Source organism: Dysidea avara, chromosome 5, assembly GCF_963678975.1.
Source record: "Dysidea avara chromosome 5, odDysAvar1.4, whole genome shotgun sequence".
Taxonomy (NCBI): domain Eukaryota; kingdom Metazoa; phylum Porifera; class Demospongiae; order Dictyoceratida; family Dysideidae; genus Dysidea; species Dysidea avara.
The window spans coordinates 39,402,596-39,430,276 of record NC_089276.1 but is presented as its reverse complement, the minus strand read 5'-3'; the positions used below and the strand labels follow the sequence as shown (position 1 = coordinate 39,430,276).

The 27,681-nt window shown below is 38.5% G+C and overlaps 1 protein-coding gene across 1 annotated transcript in view; it reads right to left on the bottom strand.

Moving 5' to 3' along the window:
• The window catches only part of LOC136255273 (uncharacterized), a 159,972-nt gene that overhangs the window by 33,973 nt on the left and 98,318 nt on the right, over positions 1-27,681 (bottom strand). Inside the window, exons 27-31 of the mRNA XM_066047999.1 lie at positions 22,596-22,757; positions 22,488-22,545; positions 22,339-22,435; positions 3,893-3,945; positions 3,691-3,820 (exon numbers count right to left, since the gene is read on the bottom strand). Coding sequence (XP_065904071.1) covers positions 3,691-3,820; positions 3,893-3,945; positions 22,339-22,435; positions 22,488-22,545; positions 22,596-22,757 — 500 coding nt within the window. The remainder of the gene's footprint in view (positions 1-3,690; positions 3,821-3,892; positions 3,946-22,338; positions 22,436-22,487; positions 22,546-22,595; positions 22,758-27,681) is intronic.

Genomic DNA, 27,681 nt, shown 5'->3' with positions numbered 1-27,681 from the left:
GAAGCAGAGAAAAATGAGATACAATCAATACAAGAACATTCATTTTAACAAAAATAACTGTAGAACTTTAGCAGGTTCTTTAGGTATCACTTGTCCCCTTGTTCCCAGCAGCTCAACAAACTTAAGTATCCTACCGGTCACACATAAAAGCTTGCGTTTGCTAGAAAAGTGTTGAATGTTAATAATTGTGTTCAGGTTCATTACACTTCTGTCTTTTTTGGTTACTATAGCAGCATCAATGAGTGTACAAGCAGTAAGAGATGCTTCAATTATTTCAACTGTGCCTCATACAGATGTTGATAAATTGGGCCATTCCTCTATGAACTTCATTAGAAGGCTTGGACCATTCCACAATAACTCCTGTTTGCCCAATTCCTTGGCTGAGAGCATAATCGTGATGGTAGATCTACTGGGTTAGCACTCCTGGGACAAAATCTCTATTGGTAGGCCTATTAATTTCATTTACTCAATGTTGGATATACCGCTTCTCCATTGCTATACAAAGTTCTTAAATTCACAACTGCTGCATATACCTTTTCAGAGGCATCACTGAAGCCATGTATTTTAAGTATGCATGTGTGCTGGCTATCGCAATATTGTCTGCTCACATTGATCTGTGACTGACAACTGTTCCAAAATTTGGGTGAATATCCTTCTAGTTTTATCATCCCATCCCAACTAACCCTTACATATTTCCCGAAAAAGAATTTTTGTGCCAATAATAATTGGACTCAGAAATCCTAGCAGATCAAACAACTTGGCTATAACATACAATATTGAATGTTTCATGGGGGGCAGTGACCAAATGTATGTACTGAGTTCCTTAAAATAAGCAGAAATTATCTTGCTCCGTGTCCCAATTCAAACCTAAGATCTTAGATTCTGAATGGTTTTGTACAGAACCGTGATAATCTGAAGCCTGGTTTTCTATTCTATCAATTCTCTTTTGCAAGTCTATGGCATTTGTTCTCCACTTGCATGGATTAAAACCACCCCTTTGCATCAATTTATTAGTAAATCTCAAAGCCCTCCTCTAAAGATCCAGCACCACCCGTAAGCCATCTGCAAGCAGATTGGATGTGGCAGGTACTGTTAACAGCAAATTAGTCAAATGTGACTGAATAACTCCATTCAGAATCACTAAACTGGGAGTAATCCAAATACCAACCTGGCAAAATGATACTCAACAATTGCAAGCTTTGCCTTAGCAATGTCATCAAACAAAATCTGTAACCTCTGTCACATTTGTCTATGAAAATCTGGTGGAATGCTGTTTCAATGTCAGCAAACCCTCAGAATGGATCCTACAGTAAATCACAGCAAAAATCCTTTTCTAGACACTCCTTTGATGGCAAATTCCCCTTATTGGCCTTGGTAGACCTACATGTAGTTAGGTACGTAGTCTGCTTGTCACTCCTTACAACAAAATGATGTGGCATAAACCATTTTACATTGCACACTTGATTAAGCTTACTACTAATTCAATAATTCCACCTGTCAACTGATCACGAAACACAGCATCATACTCTCTATAAAGTGACTTGTCTTTTTCCAAATGATTTTGTAACTATGGTATGTATCAGACTGGGGATGGATATCTGACTTCAATGGTAAGCTCACTTGGTACCTCTCCTGTTCCCATTCGAACACAATATGGACCTTCTAATGAGGCTGCATTGATTTCAATTGACTCAGTATCTCAAAATCAGTGTAAGGCATTCATAAGTTCCACTTCACATGACTCTCCTAGCTCACCAGGATCTGACCCTGTACAATTACAATGGTGTAGTGTAACATTCCCCATTTGCCATGATGGAAATTGGTCTGGAAAACAACCTACCAAATACGCTGCTAACAGTTACTGGTCCATTCTCTGCTTGTACTCAATCTCCTGTTCCCAATGAAGTCCAATAATGTCAACAAATAGATGCCTTCTCCATTATCTTCATGGTCTAACCTATGCTAACTCAAGTGTGCTAACTCAAGTTCTTGTAAATGTGGATACCAATCATCTTCAACTTGTGATGGTATGGGGGTGCAAAATGTTGGGAAGCTAAGTGCAACTATAGTTATGGTACTTAGGAAGATAGGCTCAAACTTTACACATTTGGCAGTAGCCAATTTAGTAAGAAGGAATGTGATATGATTGAACTCAAGTTACAGGGCAGGCAAGGAACAGGGCTTAATTTCAACTGAGCCTGCAGATAATTCGTCATGTATGACCTTTGACTACCATTATCCAGTAGAACATGAATGGGAATCAGCTCACTGTCTGCTGTATATGCATATGCCATGCAGTTTGAAGCAACATTCTAGTCTTGACATTTCTTGATACTGTTACTTATGTTTGAAGGGAGTCTCTCCTGCAGTTTGGGTACCAGAAGCCTGTATGTTATCAGGTGTGGAAGCGGGTGGCTGGTAGTGAAGTCTGACGGTTACATCATTTCCTTGTCCACTGGGGTTCTGCCCACACAATGATTGGTGGTGCCTCCTTCCACAGCAGCAACTGTTACTGCTACAATCACTGGAATAGTGACCACTACTTCAACACAAAAAGCACCTCCCTCTCTCCTAAGTAGTTCTCTTCTCGCTATGACATTCTTAACTCCCCACAACTAGCTGAATAATGTCCTCCCCTGCAACACACAATGCTTTTTGTTGCTCCCAGTAAAATCTCTTGCTACTACTGATTGTTACTAATCTTACTCACAAATGGGACTCCTGAATTTTGATTCCCACACTTAATTCTCTGGCTTCAACCTCTGTTCTAATGTCTTGTAATAGTTCACTAATTTGCCAGACATCTCTTGTTGTAACTCTAGCTATTAATTTTGAAGTCTCACTTCTGGAGGGAGCTTTTATGCACATACAATATGTGACTGGATTTGCGAAAAAGTACCTTTTCACACACAAAATTTGACCCAATTTTTTAACTTTGTAGTGTAATAACGTTTTAATCACGGCACATAACTGCCTGGAATTTTTCATGATTGTAGCTACAGTATCTGGCGTCATGTTGAAATCAACAGCAAGTTAATCACTACAAGGACTCAAGTGTTACATCATTTTGTTTGCTGGTATGTAAAAAGTGTGGAAAGGTACCTTTTCGCAAATCTGGTCACATATACTGATAAGCTACAACAATCATTCTAAACTTGATTGGTAGTTTGGAATGTCTCATTTTTATTATATACAAATATTTGTTTTGTAAAATGTGCCATTAAGGCTGATTTTCCAAACTCCAGTCACAGTTAATATCAATATGATTCATGCTACAGTTACTGTTTTCATTGCTGGATCAATGGAATATGATTAATTTGAAACTAAAATGGGTGATACTGTAATTGTTCGACAGCTGGTTTTGAATGGACACATGTGTAATGTCCTTGACATTACATGTCCATGACATTACATGTCCATGACATTACATGCCCATGACATTACATGCCCATGACATTACATGTCCATGACATTACATGTCCATGACATTACATGTCCATGACATTACATGTCCATGGTTTCTTGGTGTTTGTCCATCAGGACAATGAATATATCCATTCACTAGACTGGCCTAATGGACTATATTTCTGGAGTCGACCACTTAACTCAAAAATATAGTTTACACTATAACACTTTTATAGCAAAAGTAGTCCAGTTAAATAAATAAATAAATGCACACCTTCAACTTACACTATTCCCTGTAGAATCTACAAGAACAGCAAAACTGGTCAAATGTGAAGAACTGCACCGTACAAAGCTATTGTTGCTCCCTAACTGTTGAATACCATCTTCAGAAAACTGACCACCTTTATTACTGTTTCTGTGTGTGCAATACAACAACAATTAGATGGTATACGTATAACGGAGTTCACGGTTGACAACAAATACTTGCCTTGAAAAATCAAAAAAGGCACAACGTGTGTTGAACTTTGATCTGTTTTCAGCCTGTGCATACATGAAATAATTATCAGTTACATACGTCATGAGTATTGTTAGTCAGTTCATGTTTGCCTGAGCCCTCACCAAAAAACCAGTCCTATTAAACAGATGAACATATGTTCACTTCCAATAGTTTTGTATCATGTTGTAAACATGTTTGTGTACCTGAATCGTCCATACCAAATGTATGTTAAATCACTTGTTCTTGCTTGTATTTAAGCACTTTTTTGACAAACAGTTTTGGCATTAAAAGGCTTCACAACACTACTAAGTGTTTGGGCTGCCAGCCCATGTAACAAGTGTTCTTAACTACAAACAAGGACTCAGGTGAATGTGAACAGACTAGAGTAGTGTATATTACATAGATAACAATGACATGACTTTATTCTGAAATCTTTGCTAACAGCACAATAGTTTACCAAAAGTGTGTTAGAAACAACAAGAGTGTGAACTGAACTCTGATGTTAAAATGCATTATCACAAAGGGCAAATACTAGACTAATACATGCTGTATTACCATACGATACAAAATTTTGGTGAGTGACATTTTTGGTTAAATCGGTGAATTGGCTACAATTTGTCAAAAAATCCCTATTCAATTTTTATATCACAGCAAGAGTAGAATATCTTAGGTATTGACATGAGTTCAAGGTGAAGCTGAGGATGAGTGTTAATAATGAAGATATTCTATGACTGCCGTAATATAACTGGCTTATATCCAAGTAAAAGACTGTCAGTACTTTGATTAGACTTGCACCAATTATGCCAACATAATTTTGAGCATAATAGGCTAGCAAAAACAACAAGCATTATGCCAGCATAATAGAACGATTTTCAAGAATTTTAATTAAAACGTGCAATACAAGTGCCAAAAATACTGCACAACATGAACATACAGCACATTACTGCATTTCATATCAAAAAACCTTGCAGTGTTATTATTTTTACTTGACTGATTATTCACACTTTATGGAGAAAAAATCGAGATACTCTAATAGAGCAGTCACTTACTCTAATACAGCAGTCAGGAAATGCAGATATACTCTAATAAAACAGTCAGCTCTAGAGCATAATTTTGAATTTGAGAGCATAATTTTGAGCATAATAGGTTGGATTTTTGAGCACTGCTCAAAAGTATAATAGGAAATTTTCAAAGCATAATTGGCTCAAGCCTAACGTTGAAGTATATGGCTCCATATACAGCCAAGGACGAATGTAAACATCTACTACTGCTGTGATATAATCTGCTTATATCCAAGTATAGCTTCGTATTCGGCTTACATTAGATCATAAAAGTTTTTTCCCACCAAATTTTTGTAGCACACTGTGTAACATGTTGTGATATTGTAATTGTTATTGTGATTGCAGCATTACATACTAACTAAAACACCATAGTGAGTGCAACACTGAAAATATGGTTTGAAGGTGGAGTTGAGAGACAAATATAGCATGAGGCAAAGCTAAGTGCCATAATTATTTAGCTCAAGACCATGTCCTAGTGCTATATTTTTATAGCATATGCAGTGCTCTTAGTGGTTTAATGTATGAATCCAGAGTTGCAATTAAGAAGAAAGTAAGCAAATACTGCAGTTCATCACGACCTAGAAAACCACAATGATAGTAAGACAGTTAGCATCTACTCATGATTAGCAGAATGTTGAGTTACCGTAAAGTCAGGTTTTTAAGCGCATGCGTTTATAATTTCAGAGAAAATGTTTTGTAAAAATTATACTATCTGTTAGGTGCATACGCCTAATAAATAATTATGGTGAGTGTATCACGGAATCACTATGTTGTAATAGAGTAGTTAGTAGTTTGTGCTGGTAACCACGCCGGTGTGTAAATGAAGTTTAAAGCATTTAAAACGAGTTAATGTTGGAAACTAACAGATGTAATACTCACCGTGATGCAGGTAAAAAATATTGGTCCGTTACTGTTATATGCACTGTTGGTAACCAAGCCAATACTGCTGCCAATGAGGCAAATATTGGTTCATTGTTATTACATGCACAATCTTGGTTACTGAGCCAATGTTGCTGCTACTAAGGCAAATATTGGTTCACACTTATGCAGATGGTTGCTATTTGTTGGTTATTCAAGATCTATACCGCTACCACTAGGGTAAATATAGGTCCACCTACTTTGGGTATGCCTACTAAGAAGAGCCAATTTAGGACAAAGTCTGCTTCATACTTAAACAAAAGGCTTTATTTACTAACCAATACATCGCACTTACCAAGGCTCTTCATTTGCTGCATATGCAGCACCTCCATTCCCTCTAGAGGGAGTGTGATAGTGCAAGGTCTCACTTAGGATGACTGCTTGATAAGCACATTCATAGGATGGCTTCTGCAGCAAGAATTTGGACGGTCAATTTTGCTGGCCCTGCTCCAACATTCTTGCCTGCCCAAGTGTTTGTCGCCTAATTTGTAATGTTACTCTTGGCCTTTAATCAAAAGTAAAATGTCTTGACCCAAAGCAGTCCAGGCCTTGCACACCTACCAACTCACCACAATCAACTACAGATCGTGGTTGAGCTAGATGATTTTGGGAGACAAGTGAGGCTACGGATTGTGGCAGAGAATCACAGAATACAGTTGTCCCAGGCAAGGTTAGTGACAACATTAAGGATATTTGACTCCATTTCTGGGCGAAATCCTTCGTGATAAATGAGATTATCACTATCCAGATGGCTGATTTGCTGTATACATAGTGAAGGGAGACCTCAAGGGAGACGTAAGCGCTTGAGGAGACATTAATTTTTCAGTACTTTTAGCTTTCTTACTATTTTTTGCTGTGTGTAACTTAATTGTTGCATTTGGCCATGTGCGCTTATCATCCATGGTTAGTTACAAGAAATGTGTATGTGCTTAACAAATAATGTGCTTAATAGATACATGTGCTTAAAAGCCCGACTCTACGGTATCACATGATGTGGAATCTAGAATCATCATTGTGACAGGATTGAGGATGAGTATAATAAGCGAAAATGTTATGATCGTTAAGAGTATTGGACAGTTTGCAAGCTATCCAGCAGCTATCTTATCATCGTTTGTAAGTATGGCCAACAATGCAGAAGTTATTAATATCGAGGGGCCATGCACTCAAGAATTTACTGGATTTGCAATGGTGGACCAAAACAGACATCAGCCTGTAGACAGTCCAACTACATTATTTCTTTCTTTAAGTTTCCCTGTAGACTGTTCAGCCACAAGCAATTCACCCTGTGGAGAGTTCAGCTACAACAAGTCACCCTGTAGAGAAGTTCAGCTATAAACAAATCACCTGTATGAGAGTTCAGTATCAAGAGTTTTCCTACGCCATTATAAACTCTTGGTGATTATATACATATATAAATATCTAATCCAAAACAGCCAAGCTGTAAAAAAAGTGTGCGGCCCTGAGAAAGGCTATGGTGAAAAAAGATGTGAAATCCAAGGTGGCGGCCAAGAAATGGCTGTGATGGTAGGTTAATGGTAAAAATTTTAATAACGACAATTCAGGTGAATTTTTGTGCCGCTTCACAAAATTTACCTAAATTGTCATTATTAAAATTTTTACCAATAACCTACCATCACAGCCATTTCTTGGCCGCCACCTTGGATTTCACATCTTTTTTCACCATAGCTTTTCTGAGGGCCGCACACTTTTTTTACAGCTTGGCTGTTTTGGATTAGATTTCATTTCTTTTTGTATTTGTATACCCCAAAGCCGGCCTATGGCCAGCTTTGGGACTTTTTTAACCTATGTTTTTTTCTTTACTACAGGAAGAAGAAAAGATGAAGTAGATGTACTTTAAATATTTTATCAGTAAATGTACAAATTATATATACTGTATAATACATATGTGACCGGATTTGCGAAAAGGGGTCTTCCACACACATCCAATTTGCCAACTTTGACAATTGATAACTTCAGATTGGAAAGAGCTATTGCCTTGAATTTTGGACAGTGGTGAGCACCACTATAGCTGAATACGTGGTGAAATGTTCAGGTTAATATGTTACTTGAACACTGAGTTATGGTCTCCAACGGCTACGGAATTGGATGTGTGTGGAAGACCCCTTTTCGCAAATCCGGTCACATAATATTATATTGATTACAGAAATCTCCATGGTGGTTTCTTTGTAACTAAACACTCTACAAGGTGACTTCTTCTAATTGCTCTCTCTACAGGGTGAATTGTTTGTAGCTGAACGATCTACAAGGTAACTTCTTCTAGCTGATCACTCTACAGGGTGATGTGTTTGTAGCTGAATTCTGTATAGGTGATTTGTTTGCAGCTGAGCTCTTTACAGAATGGTTTCTTTGTAGCTGAACTCTCTAAAAGGTAACTTCTTCTAACTGATCTTTCTACAGGGCAATTTGTTTCTGGCAGAATTTTCTACAGGGTGATTTCTTTGCAGCTGAACTCTCTACATGGTGGTTTCTTTGTAGCTGAACTCTCTACAAGGTAATTTCTTCTAGCTGATCTCTCTACAGGGAGATTTGTTTGTAGCTGAACTATCTACAAGGTAACTTCTTATAGCTGATCTCTCTACAGGGTGATTTGTTCGTAGTTGAATTCAGTACAGGTGATTTTTTTGCAGCTGAGCTCTTTACAAAATGGTTTCTTTGTAGCTGAACTTTCTCCAAGGTAACTTCTTCTAACTGATCTTTCTACAGGGTGATTTGTTTGTAGCTGAACTATCTACAAGGTAATTTCTTCTAGCTGATCTCTCTACAGGGTGATTTGTTTGTAGCTGAATTCTGTACAAGTGATTTGTTTGCAGCTGAGCTCTTTACAGAATGGTTTCTTTGTAGCTGAACTCTCTACAGGGTGATTTGTTTGTAGCTGAAATCCCTACAAGGTAACTTCTTCTAGCTGATCTTTCTACAGGGCGATTTGTTTGTAGCTGAGTTCTCTACAGGATGTTTGTTTGCAGCTGAATTCTCTACATGGTGGTTTCTTTATAGCTGAACTCTCTACAAGGTGACTTCTTCTAGCTGATCTCTCTACAGGGTGATTTGTTTGTAGCTGAACTCTCTACAGGTGATTTGTTTGTAGCTGAACTCTCTACAAGGCGATACTTCTAGGTGATTTCTCTACAGGATTCCTTGTTTCTAACTGAACTCTCAACAGGGTGATCTGTTCATAGCTGAACTTTCTACTGGGTGATTTGTTTGCAGCTGAACTCTCTAAATGGTGGTTTCTTTGTAGCTGAACTCTCTACAACGTGACTTCTTCTAGCTGAACTCTCGCTCTACAAGGTGACTTGTTTCTAGCTGATCTCTCTACAGGGTGACTTGTTTCTAGCTGAACTCTCTACAGGTGATTTGTTTGTAGCTGAACTCTCTACATGGTGGTTTCGTTGTAGCTGAACTCTCTACAAGGTAACTTCTTCTAGCTGATCTTTTTACACTGCATATTTGTTTGTAGCTGAGTTCTCTACAGGGTGATTTGTTTGCAGCTGAACTCTCTACATGGGAGTTTCATTGTAGCTGAACTCTCTACAATGTGACTTCTTCTAGCTGAACTCTCTACAGGGTGACGTGTTTCTAGCTGAACTCTCTATAGGTGATTTGTTTGCAGCTGAACTCTCTACATGGTGGTTTCTTTGTAGCTGAACTCTCTACAAGGTAACTTCTTCTAGCCGATCTTTCTACAAGGTGATTGAGTTTTTTGCAGCTGAACTCTTTACATGGTGGTTGCTTTGTAGCTGAACTCTCTAAAAGGTGACTTCTTCTAGCTGAACTCTCTACAGGATGATTTGTTTGCAGCTGAACTCTCTACGTGGTAGTTTCTTTGTAGCTGAACTCTCTACAATGTGACTTCTTCTAGCTGAACTCTCTACAGGGTGACTTGTTATTAGCTGATCTATCTACAGGGTGACTTGTTTCTAGCTGAACTCTCTACAGGTGATTTGTTTGCAGCTGAACTCTCTACATGGTGGTTTCTTTGTAGCTGAACTCTCTACAAGGTAACTTCTTCTAGCTGATCTTTCTACAGGGTGATTTGTTTGTAGCTAAATTCTCTACAGGGTGATTTATTTGCAGCTTAACGCTCTACAAGGTGACTTCTTCTAGCTGAACTCTCAACAGAGTGATTGATTTTTTTTGCAGCTGAACTCTCTACATGGTGGTTTCTTTGTAACTGAACTCTCTACAGGGTGATTTGTTTGTAGCTGAACTCTCTACAGGGTGATTTGTTTGTAGCTGAACTCTCTACAGGGTGATCTGTTCATAGCTGAACTCCCTATAAGGAAACTTCTTCTAGCTAATCTTTCTACAGGGCGATTTGTTTGTAGCTGAGTTCTCCACAGGGTGATTTGTTTGCAGCTGAACTCTACATGGTAGTTTCTTTGTAGCTCTACAATGTGACTTCTTCTAGCTGAACTCTCTACAAGGTGACTTGTTTCTAGCTGATCTCTCTACAGGGTGATTTGTTTCTAGCTGAACTCTCTACAGGTGATTTGTTTGCAGCTGAACTCTGTACATGGTTTATTTCTTTGTAACTGAACTCCCTGCAAGGTGACTTCTTCTAGCTGATCTCTCTACAGGGAGATTTGTTTGCAGCTTAACTCTCTACAGGTGATTTGTTTGCAGCTTAACTCTCTACATGATGGTTTCTTTGTAGCTGAACTCTCTACAAGGTAATTTCTTCTAGCTGATCTCTCTACAGGCCGATTTGTTTGTAGCTGAACTCTCTACATGATGGTTTCTTTGTAGCTGAACTCTCTACAAGGTGATTTCTTCTATAGCTGATCTTTCTACAGGGTGATTTGTTTGTACCTGAACTATCTACATGATGGTTTCTTTGTAGCTGAACTCTCTACAAGGTAACTTCTTCTAGCTGATCTCTCTACAGGACAATTTGTTTGTACCTGAACTCTCACATGATTGCTTCTTTGAAGCTGAACTCTCTACAAGGTGATTTCTTCTAGCTGATCTTTCTACAGGGTGATTTGTTTGTAGCAGAACTCTCTACAAGGAAACTTCTTCTAGCTGATCTCTCTACAGGGAGATTTGTTTGTAGCTGAACTCTCTATACATGATTTGTTTGCGGCTGAATTCTCTACATGATGTTTTCTTTGTAGCTGAAGTCTCTACAAGGTAACTTCTTCTAGCTGATCTCTTTACAGGGTGAATTGTTTGTAGCTGAACGATCTACAAGATAACTTCTTCTAACTGATCTCTCTACAGGGTGATTTGTCTGTAGCTGAACTCTTTACAAGGAAACCTCTTTTAACTGAGCTCTGTACAGGGTGAATTGTTTGTAGTTGAACTATCTACAAGGTAACTTCTTCTAGCTGATCTCTCTACAGGGTGATTTGTTTGTAGCTGAATTCTGTATAGGTGATTTGTTTGCAGCTGAGCTCTTTACAGAATAGTTTCTTTGTAGCTGAACTCTCTACAAGGTAACTTCTTCTAGCTGATGTATCTACAGGGTCACTAGTTTGTAGCTGAATTCTCTACATGATGGTTTCTTTGTAACTGAACTATCAATAAGGTGACATCTTCTAGCTGATCTTTCAACAGGGTGATTTGTTTGTAACTGAACTCTCTACAAGAAAACTTCTTCTAACTGATGTCTGAACAGGGTGAATTGTTTGTAGCTGAACTCTCTACAGGGTGATTTGTTTGTAGCTGATCTCTATACAGGTTACTTATTTCTAACTGATCTCTTGAATTCTGTTCAGTTTGACTGCTCTATTAGGATGACTGTTCTATTAGAGTATCTCGATCTCACACTTGCTACACCAAGTTGGATTTCGTGTTATAACTCCGTGGCTTTAAGTCTGATTCTTCTACACCATTGAAGAGCTTTTCTAAGATGATAACTCCATCTGTACAGCGATTTTCAAAGCATTACCCCAAGTGGTTTATCTGGTAGGCGTGGCAAGCATAATAATAATAATAATAATAATAAAAATTAACTAATCTCGATTGCATAATTGTTACACACTGTTGATCTTTTCGCTGTATCTTCCTGGTTTTTAGCTCGATTTCTTTCAACCCACAAAAGGTTTGAGGTTCAATAGTTAACCTATTCACCCACCGATTTTCAGCTTCTTCCCATACGCGGTTTACCCTGTAGGCGTGACAACATATTGGTGTTATATTTCGTGCATAATCGCTCATAACTCTTTGCCTGTTTATGGTATTCCAGCCAAAGTTGGTGCAGAGATGCGCCTTTACACCCCCCTTCTGTGTGCCAAATTTCAAGGCAATCGGATAACGCGTTCGCGTTTTATAGCAGTTTTTGTAAGTGTGCGAAAAGAGGAAGAAAAATAAGAAGAAAAAAAACGAAGACACTAAGCCAATTTTTGAAGTCGTATATCTCAGGAATGCCTGAAGCGATTTCACTCAAATTTGGAATGTGGAGTACTGATGTTGGAGGGAATGTACACAGCAAAATTTGTCTTGTTTCATGAAGGCAGCACAGATCTACGGAGGTGCGAAAATTGCGTTTTCTTTCTTCCTGTCAATATACTCACGGGGTTGCGCGCCGGCTTCTTGGGCCGCACGACACACTACCGTGTGTCTTGATCTAATCAAAAACAGCCAAGCTGTAAAAAAAGGTGAGACCCCCAAAAAGGCCATGGTGAAAAAAGATGTGAAATCCAAGGTGGCGGCCAAGAAATGGCTGTGATGGTAGGTTAATGGTAAAAATTTTAATAACGACAATTCAGGTGAATTTGGTGCCAAGACCATGGCTGTTTTTGATTAGATATCACTTCTTTTTGTATTTGTATACTGCAGAGCCGGCCTATGGATGGCTTTGGGGTTTTTCTAACCCATGTGTTTTTTTATTTACCACAGGAAGAAGAAAAGAACTTAAAGAAGATTTTTAATACTTCAATTATTTTTGATTTTATTAGTAATTATACAAATTATATACATATATTGATTACATGCCCATTATTCCCCACAGGATATTTTTTAGCAGCTGATCTCTCTACTGGGCGACTTAAAATATAGCTGAACTATATACAGGATGGTTTCTTTGTAGCTGAACTCTCTACAAGGTGACCTCTTCTAGCTGATTTCTCTACAGGGTGATTTGTTTCTAGCTGAACTCTCTACAGGTTATTTGTTTGCAGCTAAACTCTCTACATCCATGGTGGTTTCTTTGTAGCTGAACTCTCTACATGATGGTTTCTTTGTAGCTGAACTCTCTACAAGGTGACTTCTTCTAGCTGAACCCTCTACAGGGTGATTTCTTTGTAGCTGAACTCTCTACAAGGTGATTTCTTTAAGCTGATCCCTCTACAGGGTGATTTGTTTGCAGCTGAACTCTTTTTACGTGGTGATTTCTTTGTAGCTGAACTCTCTCCAAGGTGACCTCTTCTAGCTGATCTCTCTACAGGGTGATTTGTTTCTAGCTGAACTCTCTACAGGTGATTTGTTTGCAGCTAAACTCTCTACATGGTGCTTTCTTTGTAGCTGAACTCTCTACAAGGTAACTTCTTCTAGCTGATCCCTCTACAGGGCGTTTTGTTTGTAGTTAAATTCTCTACACGGTAATTTGTTTGAGGCTGAACTCTCTAAATGGCGGTTTCTTTGTAGCTGAACTCTCTACAAGGTGACTTTTTCTAGCTGAACTCTATACAGAGTGATTTGTTTGCAGCTGAACTCTCTACATGGTGGTTTCTTTGTAGCTGAACTCTCTATAAGGTGACCTCTTCTAGCTGAACTCTTTACATTGTGTCTAGTTTCTAGCTGATCTCTCTACAGGGTGGTTTGTTTGCAGCTGAAATCTCTACAGGGTGATTTGCTTGTAGCTGAACTCCTTACATTGTGTCTAGTTTCTAGCTGATCTCTCTACAGGGTGATTTGTTTGTAGCTGATCTCTCTACAAGTTGATTTGTGTGTAGCTGATCTCTCTGTAGGTTAATTCGTTTGTAGCCGATCTCTCTACAGGGTAATTTGTTTGTAGCTGAACTATCTATAAGGTGATTTGTTTGTACCTGATCTCTCTGCAGGTTGATTTGTTTTAGCTGAACTATCTACAGGGTGATTTGCTTGTAGTTGAACTCCTTACATTGTGTCTAGTTTCTAGCTGATCTCCACAGGGTGATTTGTTTGTAGCTGATCTCTCTACAAGTTGATTTGTGTGTAGCTGATCTCTCTGCAGGTTGATTTGTTTGTAACTGATCTCTCTACAGGGCAATTTGTTTGTAGCTGAACTCTCTATAAGGTGATTTGATCTCTGCAGGTTGATTTGTTTGTAGCTGAACTCTCTAAAGGGTGATTTGCTTGTAGCTGAACTCCTTACATTGTGTGTAGTTTCTAGCTGATCTCTCTACAGGGTGATTTGTTTGTAGCTGATCTCTCTACAAGTTGATTTGTGTGTAGCTGATCTCTCTGCAAGTTGATTTGTTTGTAGCCGATCTCTCTACAGGGTAATTTGTTTGTAGCTAAACTCTCTATAAGGTGATTTGTTTGTAGATGATCTCTCTACAGGTTGATTTGTTTTAGCTGAACTCTTTACAGGGTGATTGCTTGTAGCTGAACTCCTTACATTGTGTCTAGTTTCTAGCTGATGTCTCTACAGGGTGATTTTTTTTTGTAGCTGAACTCTCTACAGGGTGATTTGTTTCTAGCTTATCTCTCTACAGGTAAATTTGAGTTGATTTGTTCATTGCTGATCGCTCTAAAGGTTAATTTGTTGTAGCTGAACGTTCTGCAAAGTGTTTTGTTTGTAGCTGATCTCTCTAAAGGGTAATTTGTTTGTAGCTGAACTCTCTCCACAGTGACTTGTGTGTAGCTAAATTCTGTGTAGCTGTATTCTCTAGAGAGTGACTTAATTGTAGCTGAATTCTCTACAGGGTGCATGACTTGTTTATAGCTGAACTTTCTTCAGTGTGACTTGTAATGTTCTGAATCTCTATAATGATATATTTGCTTAACTCTACACATGGTGACTTGCTTCTTGCTGTACTGTCTATAAGATTAACTGTTTGCAGCTGAACTCCCTACAGAATAACTTGTGATGTAATAAAATTCTATAATGGAGTAAATAAATTAGCCGAATGCTCTATTAGGGTGACTGTTCTATTAGAGTATCTCGATCTCACATTTGCTACATGGAGTTGGCTTTCGAATCATAACTCAGTGGTTTGTAATCCGATTCTTCTGTACTACTGCAAGGACTTTCTATGAAGATTATTCCAGCTATACACCGATTTTCAGCTCATTGCTCTAAGCGGTTTGCCTAGTAGGCGTGAAAACTAATACTTTTTTATTCATAAAAATCGATCGCGTAATTATGACACAGGTTGGGTTTTGTGTCATATCTCCATGGTCTTCATCTCGATTCCTTTCAAACCACCAAAAGGCACTCCTACGATGGTTACTCCATCTACATAGCAATTTTCAACTCATTCCATGAAACGGTTTACCCTGTAGGCGTGACAACAAATGGATCAAGACACACGATAGTGTGTCGTGCGGCCCAAGAAGCCGGCGCGCCACACCGTGAGTATATTAACAGGAAGAAAGAAAACGCAATTTTCACACCTATGTAGCTCTGTGATTCCTTATCCGATTGGAACCAAATTTGCTAGAGACGTGCCGCCCAGTTAGGGGAGTCTACATACCAAATTTGAAGAAAATCGCTTCTGCCATTTCCGAGATACGAGCGAACAAAATTTTGTTTTAATTTCTTCGTTTTTTTCTTCTTCTTCTTCATCTTCATTTCGCACACTTCGCAAAATTCGCCATAAAACACGAATGCGTGCTCGGATTGGGCTAAACTTTGGCACACTTAAAGGGCTCATTAAGGCGGATCTCCGTACCAACTTTGGTAGGAATCCGATGAACATTCACGGAGTTATGACCAATTATTTGCGTAAAATAAGGTCGAAGGTCTGTCACGCCTACAGGGTAAACGCCTTGGAGGAATCAATTGAAAATTGATATGTAGATGGAGCAACCATCGTAGGAGTGCCTTTTTGTGGTTTGAAAGGAATCGGGATAAAGACCATGGAGATATGACACAAAACCCAACCTGTGTCAAAATTACGCGATCGATTTTTATGAATAAAAAAAACTATTAGTTTTCGTGTCTACCAGGCAAACCGCTTAGAGCAACGAGCTGAAAATCAGTATGTAGATGGAATAATCATCATAGAAAGTTCTTGCAGTAGTACAGAAGAATCGGATTACAAATCACTGAGTTATGATTCGAAAGGCAACTATGTGCAGCAAATGCGAGATCGAGATACTCTAATAGAACAGTCACCCTAATAAAGCATTCAGCTGCATGTTTAATTTACTCAGTTATATTACATTGCAAGTTATTCTGTAGGAAATTCAGCTACAAACAAGTCACCCTGTAGTCAGATCAGCTAGAAGAAGGTACCTAATAGAGAGTTCAGCTACAAAGAAGCCATCATGTAGAGAGTTCAGCTCAAATAAATCACCTGTAGAGAGTTCAGCTAGGAACAAGTCACCCTGTAGAGAGATCAGCTAGAAACAAGTCATCCTGTAGAGAGTTCAGCTAGAAGAAGTTACATTGTAGAGAGTTCGGTTACAAAGAAACTACCATGTAGAGAGTTCAGCTGCAAACAAATCACCCTGTAGAGGGTTCAGCTACAAACAAGTCACCCTCTAGAGAGTTCAGCTAGAAGAAGTTACATTGTAGGGAGATCAGCTAGAAACAAGTCACCCTGTAGAGAGTTCAGCTAGAAGAAGTTACATTGTAGAGAGTTCAGCTACAAAGAACTACCATGTACAGAGTTCAACTGCAAACAAATTGCCCTGTAGAGAATTCAGCTACAAACAAATCACCCTGTAGAAAGATCAGCTAGAAGAAGTTACCTTGTAGAGAGTTCAGCTACAAACAAATCACCCTGTAGAGAGTTCAGCTAGAAACAAGTCATCCTGTAGAGAGTTCAGCTAGAAGAAGTTACATTGTAGAAAGTTCAGCTACAAAGAAACTACCATGTACAGAGTTCAGCAGCAAACAAATTTCCCTGTAGAGAATTCAGCTACAGACAAATCACCTTGTAGAAAGATCAGCTAGAAGAAGTTACCTTGTAGAGAGTTCAGCTACAAACAAATCACCCTGTAGAGAGTTCAGCTAGAAACAAGTCACCCTGTATAGAGTTCAGCTAGAAGAAGTTACATTGTAGAGAGATCAGCTAGAAACAAGTCACCCTGTAGAGAGTTCAGCTAGAAGAAGTTACATTATAGAGAGTTCAGCTACAAAGAAACTACCATGTACAGAGTTCAGCAGCAAACAAATTTCCCTGTAGAGAATTCAGCTACAGACAAATCACCTTGTAGAAAGATCAGCTAGAAGAAGTTACCTTGTAGAGAGTTCAGCTACAAACAAATCACCCTGTAGAGAGTTCAGCTAGAAACAAGTCACCCTGTAGAGAGTTCAGCTAGAAGAAGTTACATTGTAGAGAGATCAGCTAGAAACAAGTCACCCTGTAGAGAGTTCAGCTAGAAGAAGTTACATTATAGAGAGTTCAGCTACAAAGAAACTACCATGTACAGAGTTCAACTGCAAACAAATTGCCCTGTAGACAATTCAGCTACAAAGAAATCACCCTGTAGAAAGTTCAGCTAGAAGAAGTTACCTTGTAGAGAGTTCAGCTAGAAACAAGTCACCCTGTAGAGAGTTCAGCTAGAAGAAGTCACATTGTAGAGAGTTCAGCTACAAAGAAACTACCATGTAGAGAGTTCAGCAGCAAACAAATTGCCCTGTAGAGAATTCAGCTACAGACAAATCAGCTTGTAGAAAGATCAGCTAGAAGAAGTTACCTTGTAGAGAGTTTAGCAACAAACAAATCACCCTGTAGAGGGTTCAGCTACAAACAAGTCACCCTGTAGAGAGTTCAGCTAGAAGAAGTTACATTGTAGAGAGTTCAGCTACAAAGAAACTACCATGTAGAGAGTTCAGCTGCGAACAAATTTCCCTGTAGAGACAAACAAATCACCCTGTAGAAAGATCAGCTGGAAGAAGTTACCTTGTAGAGAGTTCAGCTACAAACAAATCACCCTGTAGAGAGTTCAGCTAGAAACAAGTCACCCTATAGAGAGATCAGCTAGAAACAAGTCACCCGTAGAGAGTTCAGCTAGAAGAAGTTACATTGTAGAGAGTTCAGCTACAAAGAAACTACCATGTAGAGAGTTCAGCTGCAAACAAATTGCCCTGTAGAGAATTCAGCTACAAACAAATCACCTTGTAGAAAGATCAGCTAGAAGAAGTTACATTGTAGAGAGTTCAGCTACAAACAAATCACCCTGTAGAGAGTTCAGCTAGAAACAAGTCACCCTGTAGAGAGATCAGCTAGAAACAAGCCACCCGTAGAGAGTTCAGCTAGAAGAAGTTACATTGTAGCAGTTTAGCTGCAAACAAATCACCCTGTAGAGAATTCAGCTACAAACAAATCACCCTGTAGAAAGATCAGCTAGAAGAAGTTACCTTGTAGAGAGTTCAGCTACAAACAAATCACCCTGTAGAGAGTTCAGCTAGAAACAAGTCACCCTGTAGAGAGATCAGCTAGAAACAAGCCACCCGTAGAGAGTTCAGCTAGAAGAAGTTACATTGTAGAGAGTTCAGCTACAAACAAATCACCCTGTAGAGAGTTCAGCTACAAACAAGTCATCCGGTAGAGAGATCAGTCAGAAGGATCACCTTGCAGAGAGGTTAGCTACAAAGAAATCACCCTGCTTCATCTTTTCTTCTTCCTGTAGTAAAGAAAAAATGACAGGTTAAAAAGCCCTAAAGCTGGCCATAGGCCGGCTTTATGGCCGGCTTTGGGGTATACAAATACAAAAAGAAGTGAAATCTAATCCAAAACAGCCAAGCTGTAAAAAAAGAGTGTGGCCCTGAGAAAGGCTATGGTGAAAAAAGATGTGAAATCCAAGGTGGCGGCCAAGAAATGGCTGTGATGGTAGGTTAATGGTAAAAATTTTAATAACGACAATTCAGGTGAATTTTGTGCCAAGACCAAGCGGCACCAAATTCACCTGAATTGTTGTTATTAAAATTTTTACCATTAACCTACCATCACAGCCATTTCTTGGCCGCCACCTTGGATTTCACATCTTTTTTCACCATAGCCTTTCTCAGGGCCGCACTCTTTTTTTACAGCTTGGCTGTTTTGGATTAGATTTTGTTTTACGCGAATAATCGGTCATAACTCCTGAACCATTCATCGGATGTATACCAAATTTGATGCTAGGATTCGCCTTTGGACTCCCTTTCTGTGTGCCAAATTTCAAGGCGATCGGAGTACGTGTTTGCTTGTTATAGCAATTTTTGCAAGTGTGCGAAAAGACGAAGAAGAAGACGAAGAAAAAAAACGAAACTTTGGCAGCTCGTATCTCGGAAATGGCTGGAGCGATTTCCTTCAAATTTGGAATGTAGACTCCCCTGGCTGGCGGGCAACTGCGTAGCAAATGTGGTGCCAATCAGATAAGTGATCACCGAGATACAAAGGTGTGAAAATTACGTTTTCGTTCTTCCTGTCAATATACTCACGGGTGTGGCGCGCCGGCTTGTTGGGCCGCACGACACACTACCGTGTGTCTTGATCTAAATCAAAACAGCCAAGCTGTAAACAAAGTGTGCGGCCCTCAAAAAGGCTATGGTGAAAAAAGATAGCCTTTTTGTTAGGTTAGAACTGTTTTTTTTGTTGTTGTTGTTGTTGTTTTTTTCTTTTCCTGAGCATACCAGCAGGGCTGACTGCTCAGTACATAATAATAATAAATAAATAAGATGTGAAATCCAAAGTGGCGGCCAATAAATGGCTGTGATGGTAGGTTAATGGTAAAAATTTTAATAACGACAATTCAGGTGAATTTTGTGCCAAGACCAAGCGGCACCAAATTCACCTGAATTGTTGTTATTAAAATTTTTACCATTAACCTACCATCACAGCCATTTCTTGGCCGCCACCTTGGATTTCACATCTTTTTTAAACCATAGCCTTTTTGAGGGCCGCACACTTTTTTTTTACAGCTTGGCTGTTTTGGATTAGATTTCATTTCTCTTTGTATTTGTATAGGCCGGCTTTGGGACTTTTTAAACCTACATTTTTTTCTTTACCACAGGAAGAAGAAAATATGAAGTAGATGTACTTTTAATATTTTATCAGTAAATGTACAAATTCTATACATAAGAATAGTTTCTTTGTAGCTGAATTCTCTACAAGGTAATTTTTCTAGCTGATGTCTCTACAAGGTCACTAGTTTGTAGCTGAACTCTCTACATGGTGGTTTCTTTGTAACTGAACTTTCTACAAGGTGACTTCTTCTAGCTGATCTTTCTACAGGGTGATTTGTTTGTAACTGAACTCTCTACAAGGTAACTTCTTCTAGCTGATCTCTCTACAGGGAGATTTGTTTGTAGCTGAACTCTCTACAAGGTAACTTTTCTAGCTGATGTCTCTACAAGGTCACTAGTTTGTAGCTGAACTCTCTACATGGTGGTTTCTTTGTAACTGAACTCTCTACAAAGTAACGTCTTCTAGCTGATCTCTCTACAGGGTGATTTGTTCGTAGCTGAATTCTGTACAGGTGATTTGTTTGCAGCTGAGCTCTTTAAAGAATGGTTTCTTTATAGCTGGACTCTCTACAAGGTAACTTCTTCTAGCTGATGTCTCTACAAGGTCACTAGTTTGTAGCTGAGGTCTCTACATGGTGGTTTCTTTGTAACTGAACTCTCTACAAGGTGACTTCTTCTAGCTGATCTTTCTACAGGGTGATTTGTTTGAAGCTGAACTCTCTACAAGGAAACTTCTTCTAGCTGATCTCTCTACACGGAGATTTGTTTGTAGCTGAACTCTCTACACGTAATTTGTTTGCAGCTGAACTCTCTACATGATGGTTTCTTTGTAGCTGAACTCTCTACAACGTAACTTCTTATAGCTGATTTCTTTACAGGGAGATTTGTTTGTAGCTGAACTCTCTACATGATGGTTTCTTTGTAGCTGAACTCTCTGCAAGGTAACTTCTTCTATTGATCTCTCTACAGGGTGATTTGTTTGTAGCTGAACTCTCTACATGATGGTTTCTTTGTAGCTGAACTCTCTGCAAGGTAACTTCTTCTATTGATCTCTCTACAGGGTGATTTGTTTGTAGCTGAACTCTCTACATGGTAGTTTCTTCGTAGCTGAACTCTACAAGGTGATTTCTTCTAGCTGAACTATCCCTTTCCATAGTTGCATGAACTCCCTATAAGGTAACTTTTTCTAGCTGATCTCTCTACAGGGTGACTTGTGTGTAGCTGATCTCTAAACAGGTTTCTTGTTTCTAGCTGATCTCTTGAATTCTCTTCAGGGTGACTGCTCTATTAGGATGACTGCTCTATTAGAGTATCTCGATCTCGCACTTGCTGCACCAAGTTGGATTTCGTGTTATAACTCCGTGGCTTTAAGTCTGATTCTTCTACACCATTGATGAGCCTTTCTAAGATGATTACTCCATCTGTACAACGATTTTCAAAGCATTACCCCAAGCGATTTATCTGGTAGGCGTGGCAAGCAGTCGTTTTTTTATTAGCTAATCTTAATTGCATAATTGTTACACACTGTTGGTTTTTTCGTTGTATCTTCCTGGTTTTTAGCTCGATTTCTTTCAAACCACAAAAGGTTTGAGGTTCAATAGTTAACCTATGCACCCACCGATTTTCAGCTTCTTCCCATACACGGTTTACCCTGTAGGAGTGACAACATATTGGTGTTATTTTTCGTGAATAATCGCTCATAACTCTTTGCCTGTTTATCGTATTCCAGCCAAAGTTGGTACAGAGATGCGCCTTTATACCCCCTTCTGTGTGCCAAATTTCAAGGAAATCGGATATTGCGTTCGCGTTTTTTGTAAGTGTGCGACAAGAGGAAGAAAAATAAGAAGAAAAAAACGAAGAAACTAAGCCAATTTTCGAAGTCGCATATCTCGTGAACGCTTGAAGCGATTTCGCTCAAATTTGGAATGTGGAGTTCTGCAGTTAGAGGGCATGTCCACAGCAAACATCGTCTTGTTTCATCAAGGAAGCACAGAGGTACGGAGGTGCGAAAATTGCATTTTTTTGTCTTCCTGTCAATATACTCACGGGTGTTACGCACCGGCTTCTTGGGCTGCACGACACACTACCGTGTGTCTTGATATATACCAAAGTAGCCAACTGTGAAGAAAGGTTTACTGCCCCCAAAAAAGCCAGAGTGAAAAAGTTGCAAAATCAAAGGTGGAAGCCAGGAAGTGACTGTGATGGTATAAAAAGTTTAGTTACGACAATTTAGGTGAATTTTGTGCCTCCACTTTTGATTTCATAACTTTTTTCACTCTGACATTGTTGAGAGACACACCCCTTTTCACAGCTTGGCTGTTTTGGTATAGATAGTCATTGACAACAATTCTTAAGAAAAGTACATAGCTAAATGCATACATATTCATACATACCATTTCAATGCTGAACAATAATGAAACACTTTCATTGCTCAAATTTACATGCTTTGTAGATATCTGACTGGACAAAACCAGACTCTCAATCCTTGTCCTGAATGAATACATGCATTAGTTTAATTACAATACAATCATTTTGTCATTACCCAGGGTTAGTTGGCAGGTGTACGTTTCTACTCACACAATTGACCACAGCAGTTCTTCCTGTACAACATTCTGATGGTTTTGTAGGTTAATGTATATAACTACACAACCTTTATTTTTATTCTGGTTAATGATAACAGCACTTGGTATTTGAATCCTGGCTGTCATATTATCAAGCACACTGCCACTATTGGAGGAATTGATAACTGTAGGAAAGTCAACGCTTTCGATGGTCAGCAACTTTTCATTTGTTGGAATTTGTACTTCAATGACTACATCAAATGAATACAAAAAAATAGCATTAGACAATACACTAATATTTTACCCTTTGGCCCCGAACACCATTACAGTGGGTTTGGTTCTTAAATATGAAACTTATTATACAGTGCAATAGTATTGTATAGTACGGGTAATGATTGTGTGGGCATGGCCTTTGATAAAACATCATCCAAAAACCTGCTTCAATTTCCTCTCATGATAACATGACAGCATTGGTTGGGTAATATCTAGCCCCAAAACGCCTTCAATAATTTTTGTCAAGTTACTACAGAATTAAAAATTTATATTCAGTGGGATTTTCTATTGCTTGCCTGATGCATGCAGCCAAGTGTAGTGGAAAAGTGGCTACAGCTACGGCCCTACTTCTTTTACAAAAACACTTCGAATTTCACATAAGAAAGAACCATGGCATATTAATAGCCACACAATACTTGTGCTATTAGTACTAGTCACAATACTTGTGCTATTACTACTAGTATTAATAGCCATACAATTAATACTTGTGTTATTTGTGCTATCAAACCCATAGTACCTGTGCAGTTCTAAGGGAGTTTTTAACCAGTTTCCAGAAACCATGAACGTCAAGCCTAAAATAACGTATTAACCACTTGGATAGTTAGTAACTGTTAGTGATCAAATAATTCTCTCCACAACAAAATGATCCAAAATACTTCTTTAGCACCTTCAAGTGCATTAAGTGCCTCTAACAATAATTATAGTTCTTGATTTCATAACTTCTGCAAAGGTATTAAATCTCTCTGTATGGGCTTAGAATGAAGAGATGCTACATTTTAGGGTGATTTTTACTCGTAGGTAACTAAATAAACTGTATAGTAGGTTCTAATTCCAATACTACTGTATGGACTTCACCCCTACCCTAAAATTGGAAACCAGTCAGCAATATTTTTAGAACTTCTCCTGTGTGCTATTGTATTACTGTTCCATATACTATAGTGGCCATAGCATAGTACAACTTTGATCCTCGGGCATGCATGTTTTACTATGTTATTGCACCAACATATTGGAATATATGTGTCTTATGTGGGTAGTTCAGTGAGCTGTGTTTGATTATACAGTAGATAAGAAGTCGCTTTCAGCCAGGAGATGGACCACTTGTAGAATGGTATGCACAAAGAAAGTGAACTGTTCTCCATTATAGATGAGATGTCGCCTGCCACCAGACTGCTTGTAGAATGGTATGCGCCAAGTATTTGTATGAAAGTAGACTATTGTTGTAAGTGAGTTCGTCTGGTGTAGCTGCGTATAAGTGAATTAGTCTGACAGCTACACCAGACCTTGGTGCATGATGTGTATATATTTGTAGTTGGCCAGTGCAGCTGCAATGTACGTAAGTGGACAGCCCTTGTGTATAACTGGATTATTACACTCATGATCACTGCAGATCATGACCTCACTCATGAATATGAGAATTGTATTACATATGTGAGTGTAGCTATAGCTATGTAATAGTGGACATTAATTGACAAAAAGTTCAGGAATTTTAAACTAGAGCAGAGACAATGCAGTAGGACTGCAATTAAAAGTATTGGAACAAAGCTGGATTAGAGTAGTATATGATGTTCGAATACTGTAAAACAATAAGAAGTGAATATCTCTACTGTGTGATTTGATTTTTAGAACCTTTATAGCATGTGAATATCATTGTGTGTGTTAGACTTGAGTCAATAATCGTGGTTTGAAAATAGATATTATGCTTTTGAGTAATGCTAGTCTATTACGCTCAAGATTATACTTTCAAAATCAACAGTACACTTGACAGCTGACAGTCAGTTAGAGTATATCAGCATTCTCTGACTGCTGTATTAGAGTAAGTTATTTCTTTATTAGAGTATCTCAAACTTGTTGTTGTAAAATTGAATATAATCAACCAAGGAACAGAAAAGTTTATGGAATATAGTGATAACGAGTAGTGTGTTTTATGTCTGTTACCTTTTGGACATGCACATTGCACATTTTAATGAAAAGTATACTATTAATGCTGGTATAATTGAAGAGCTCCAGTTTAAAAGAGGTATAAACGCTTTTACACAAAATTCAAAAAATGTTTCAGGGTAATAACTTTTATCAAGCAATAAAAAAATTTGGTGTATAGTAGCTTCAAAGCTAGCAAAACATGTTAAAACAAACTTCCAGACAACCATACATTATTTCAAGCTATAATAATCACCTGACCTTTGTATAACAAAATTAATGTAAAGCACCAAGATTGTAGATGTTCAGTGAGTCATATATATTTATAAAGTGTTTCTACTTCTTTTTTCATAGAAAATTGCGGATGGTATGCAGGTCAACATGATTGATAGGAACAATAATTCCAACAAGACGGTTAAGTTTACTTTACTACCAATAGACGATGTTGGTGGAGAAGTTGAGTTACCACCAGAGAAACAACATGCAGGTAGAAAAGAAAGTGTAATCCTGAGACATGGAAGGTTAAGCCAAGATTAATGAAGAATTCACCATCGGTTCCTTTGACTGGTGAAGTTCAATGCTACAAGAAAAAGTGTTTACAGTACTTCAGCGTAGCTTACATATATTTCACTTCCTTGAGAGACACTTTTCAGTCTCTACTGACATTATGATGAGCAAAACTTGTTCTTGAATGGTTTGCTTTACTCCTGAAAAACAGTAAAAACTAGTGGTCATCCAAGAAAGGATACTTTTGGGAAAAAATTGGCAGACCTCCAGCTGAAGAAAGCCAGTTTAGTTTCTGTTTTAATCTGTTAGATGATAAAACCTAAATGTACATGTCAAAAGGTTTTTTGTACTGTGAATGGGTTTGGGCCAAAGGGTATACAAATTATGAGAAGGAAGATTGAGAGTAGGGATCTTGAGGATGGATGTGGAAAACATGACAATCATCCTGCTGTTTATTCTGAGATCAACATTTTGGTACAAGATCATATAAAGTCATTACCATCAAGGCAGAATCACTACTCCAGTAAAGACAACTCCGACCATACTTACCTTTCTCCCAACCTGTCAATAGCAAGATTAAACCACAAGTTTTTGGAAAGACATGATCGGATTCAATCGCAAAGGCGACGAATTCAATTGCAAAAACCTGTAATATTTGTGAATGAGTTTAATATCCACTCTGGTTACCCCAGGACAGATACCTGATGTACTTGTGAAAAGTATATGGTCCAAATTGAGGTAGCTATAGAATCTGACAAAACTTGTATCAAAGCTCACAAACGATTGGCTCAAGAAGGGTACAAGGCATTCCATAATGATAAAGAGCTAAGTATAACAACCTTGAAGCAGACCTGTCAACTCTCACGATTTGGTCGTGAGACACACGATTTCAGCTTTGATGTCACGACCGCTTGCTGATCTCACGATTTCTCACGATTTTCAACAAAATTTCCTAAGACACGCTAAATCTCCTTGATTCAAGGCCCAAAACGTCTATGTGCTAGGTATCACATGATCATGTAATTAGAAATAGCGGGGCGCCTCTGTATTTTTAGCTGGAATTTTTGGCGGTTTTCCGTGTTTTTGACTGTGTCACGAGTGAATATGCTGCCAAACAGTTTTAAACTCAAAGGTGAAAACCTTTGGAAAAAGACTCAGCACACATTTAAGGTGAGGAATAAGGTGAAATCCTACCATTGGTGTTATTACAAATGTTCATTGCTTAGTTTCAGTTGTTGTGAGGTCACTGGTGAGGTGCATTGTCTGGAGAATCTGTGCTGAACACCAAATCCACTGCTGGATACTGATTACTCAAGAAATGAGAGGTGATTTTGACGACGAATTATTGCTGAGCTAGTGCATCATAAGTTGAAAGAATTGCGTCACGTGATCTAACGATGGAGCAAAGATAGTAAGTTCTTATCGTAGAGTAGGCTACACTGTAGCATAGAGATATTATAAGCTGCGGTAAACAGCAGTACTGCACTCACATAGCTAGCTAGTTGTGCCTTTTAAACATTTTTTTTGTTAAAACAAATGTATGTGCATGAGCCCCATCATAAAGATGGTAGGTATGGGGGTGGTTGGCTGGCTGGCTTTCTCACGATCAGATCTGCTTCCAGGTTGAGAGGTCTGTTGAAGTGCTCTAGCTGAGTTATGTAGTCTAGTGGTGGAGTTCATAGTCACTGTTTGTAAACATTATTGGTTTAATAGGTATAGGATATTGTGAGTATAAAGAAGGAGGAAACACATCCAGTGCTGATTGATTGTGGTTCTTAAAATACAAACAGAGCCTGGTTGTTCTTTAATGTCATAGCTGTAATGGACCCAAACTTCCATTGGATGGTCAACCAACACTAGTTTATGTTATAAAAATCCAAACCATTCTTATCCTCATCTTTATTTCTTTCTGTGTAAATATTTCGAAGATATTGATGGAAATCAAGAAAAACACTGCTGTTTTTCAACAACCTGAATTCCATGGGCAGTACTTGCATTAGAAACATATTCATACCATCGCTGAGACATATAAAAAGTTTCCATCTTGGATGTATACTGCTAAATTATGACAAATGCTTGATCGGTTGACCACAAGTATATCAAGGAATCATAATTTTGTAATCCACTCTTGAGTACACCTCACATCGAACCAAATCCTGAAAACCACATTATATAGTTAGTTTTGTTTTGACTAGGGCAGTTATCAGCCCACCAAAAGTTCCATTTAGCACTTGTATGACTTAAGGAAAATAAATCTAAACAGACTTGAGATCACATTGTTATACCTTCACCTTGCCAACAATTCATACCACATCAATGCTGCAGTTATCTTGGTGGATGCAGAGTAGATTACAAATACAGTAGCCTCAAATAAAACTGCTTATTCACAGTTAATTTTGGAGTAGACAAGTTTCGTTGAAAATCAAAATGAAAAACATGAACAGCAGCTCTGCTGTTAAAGTACGGCAGATCCTTCTT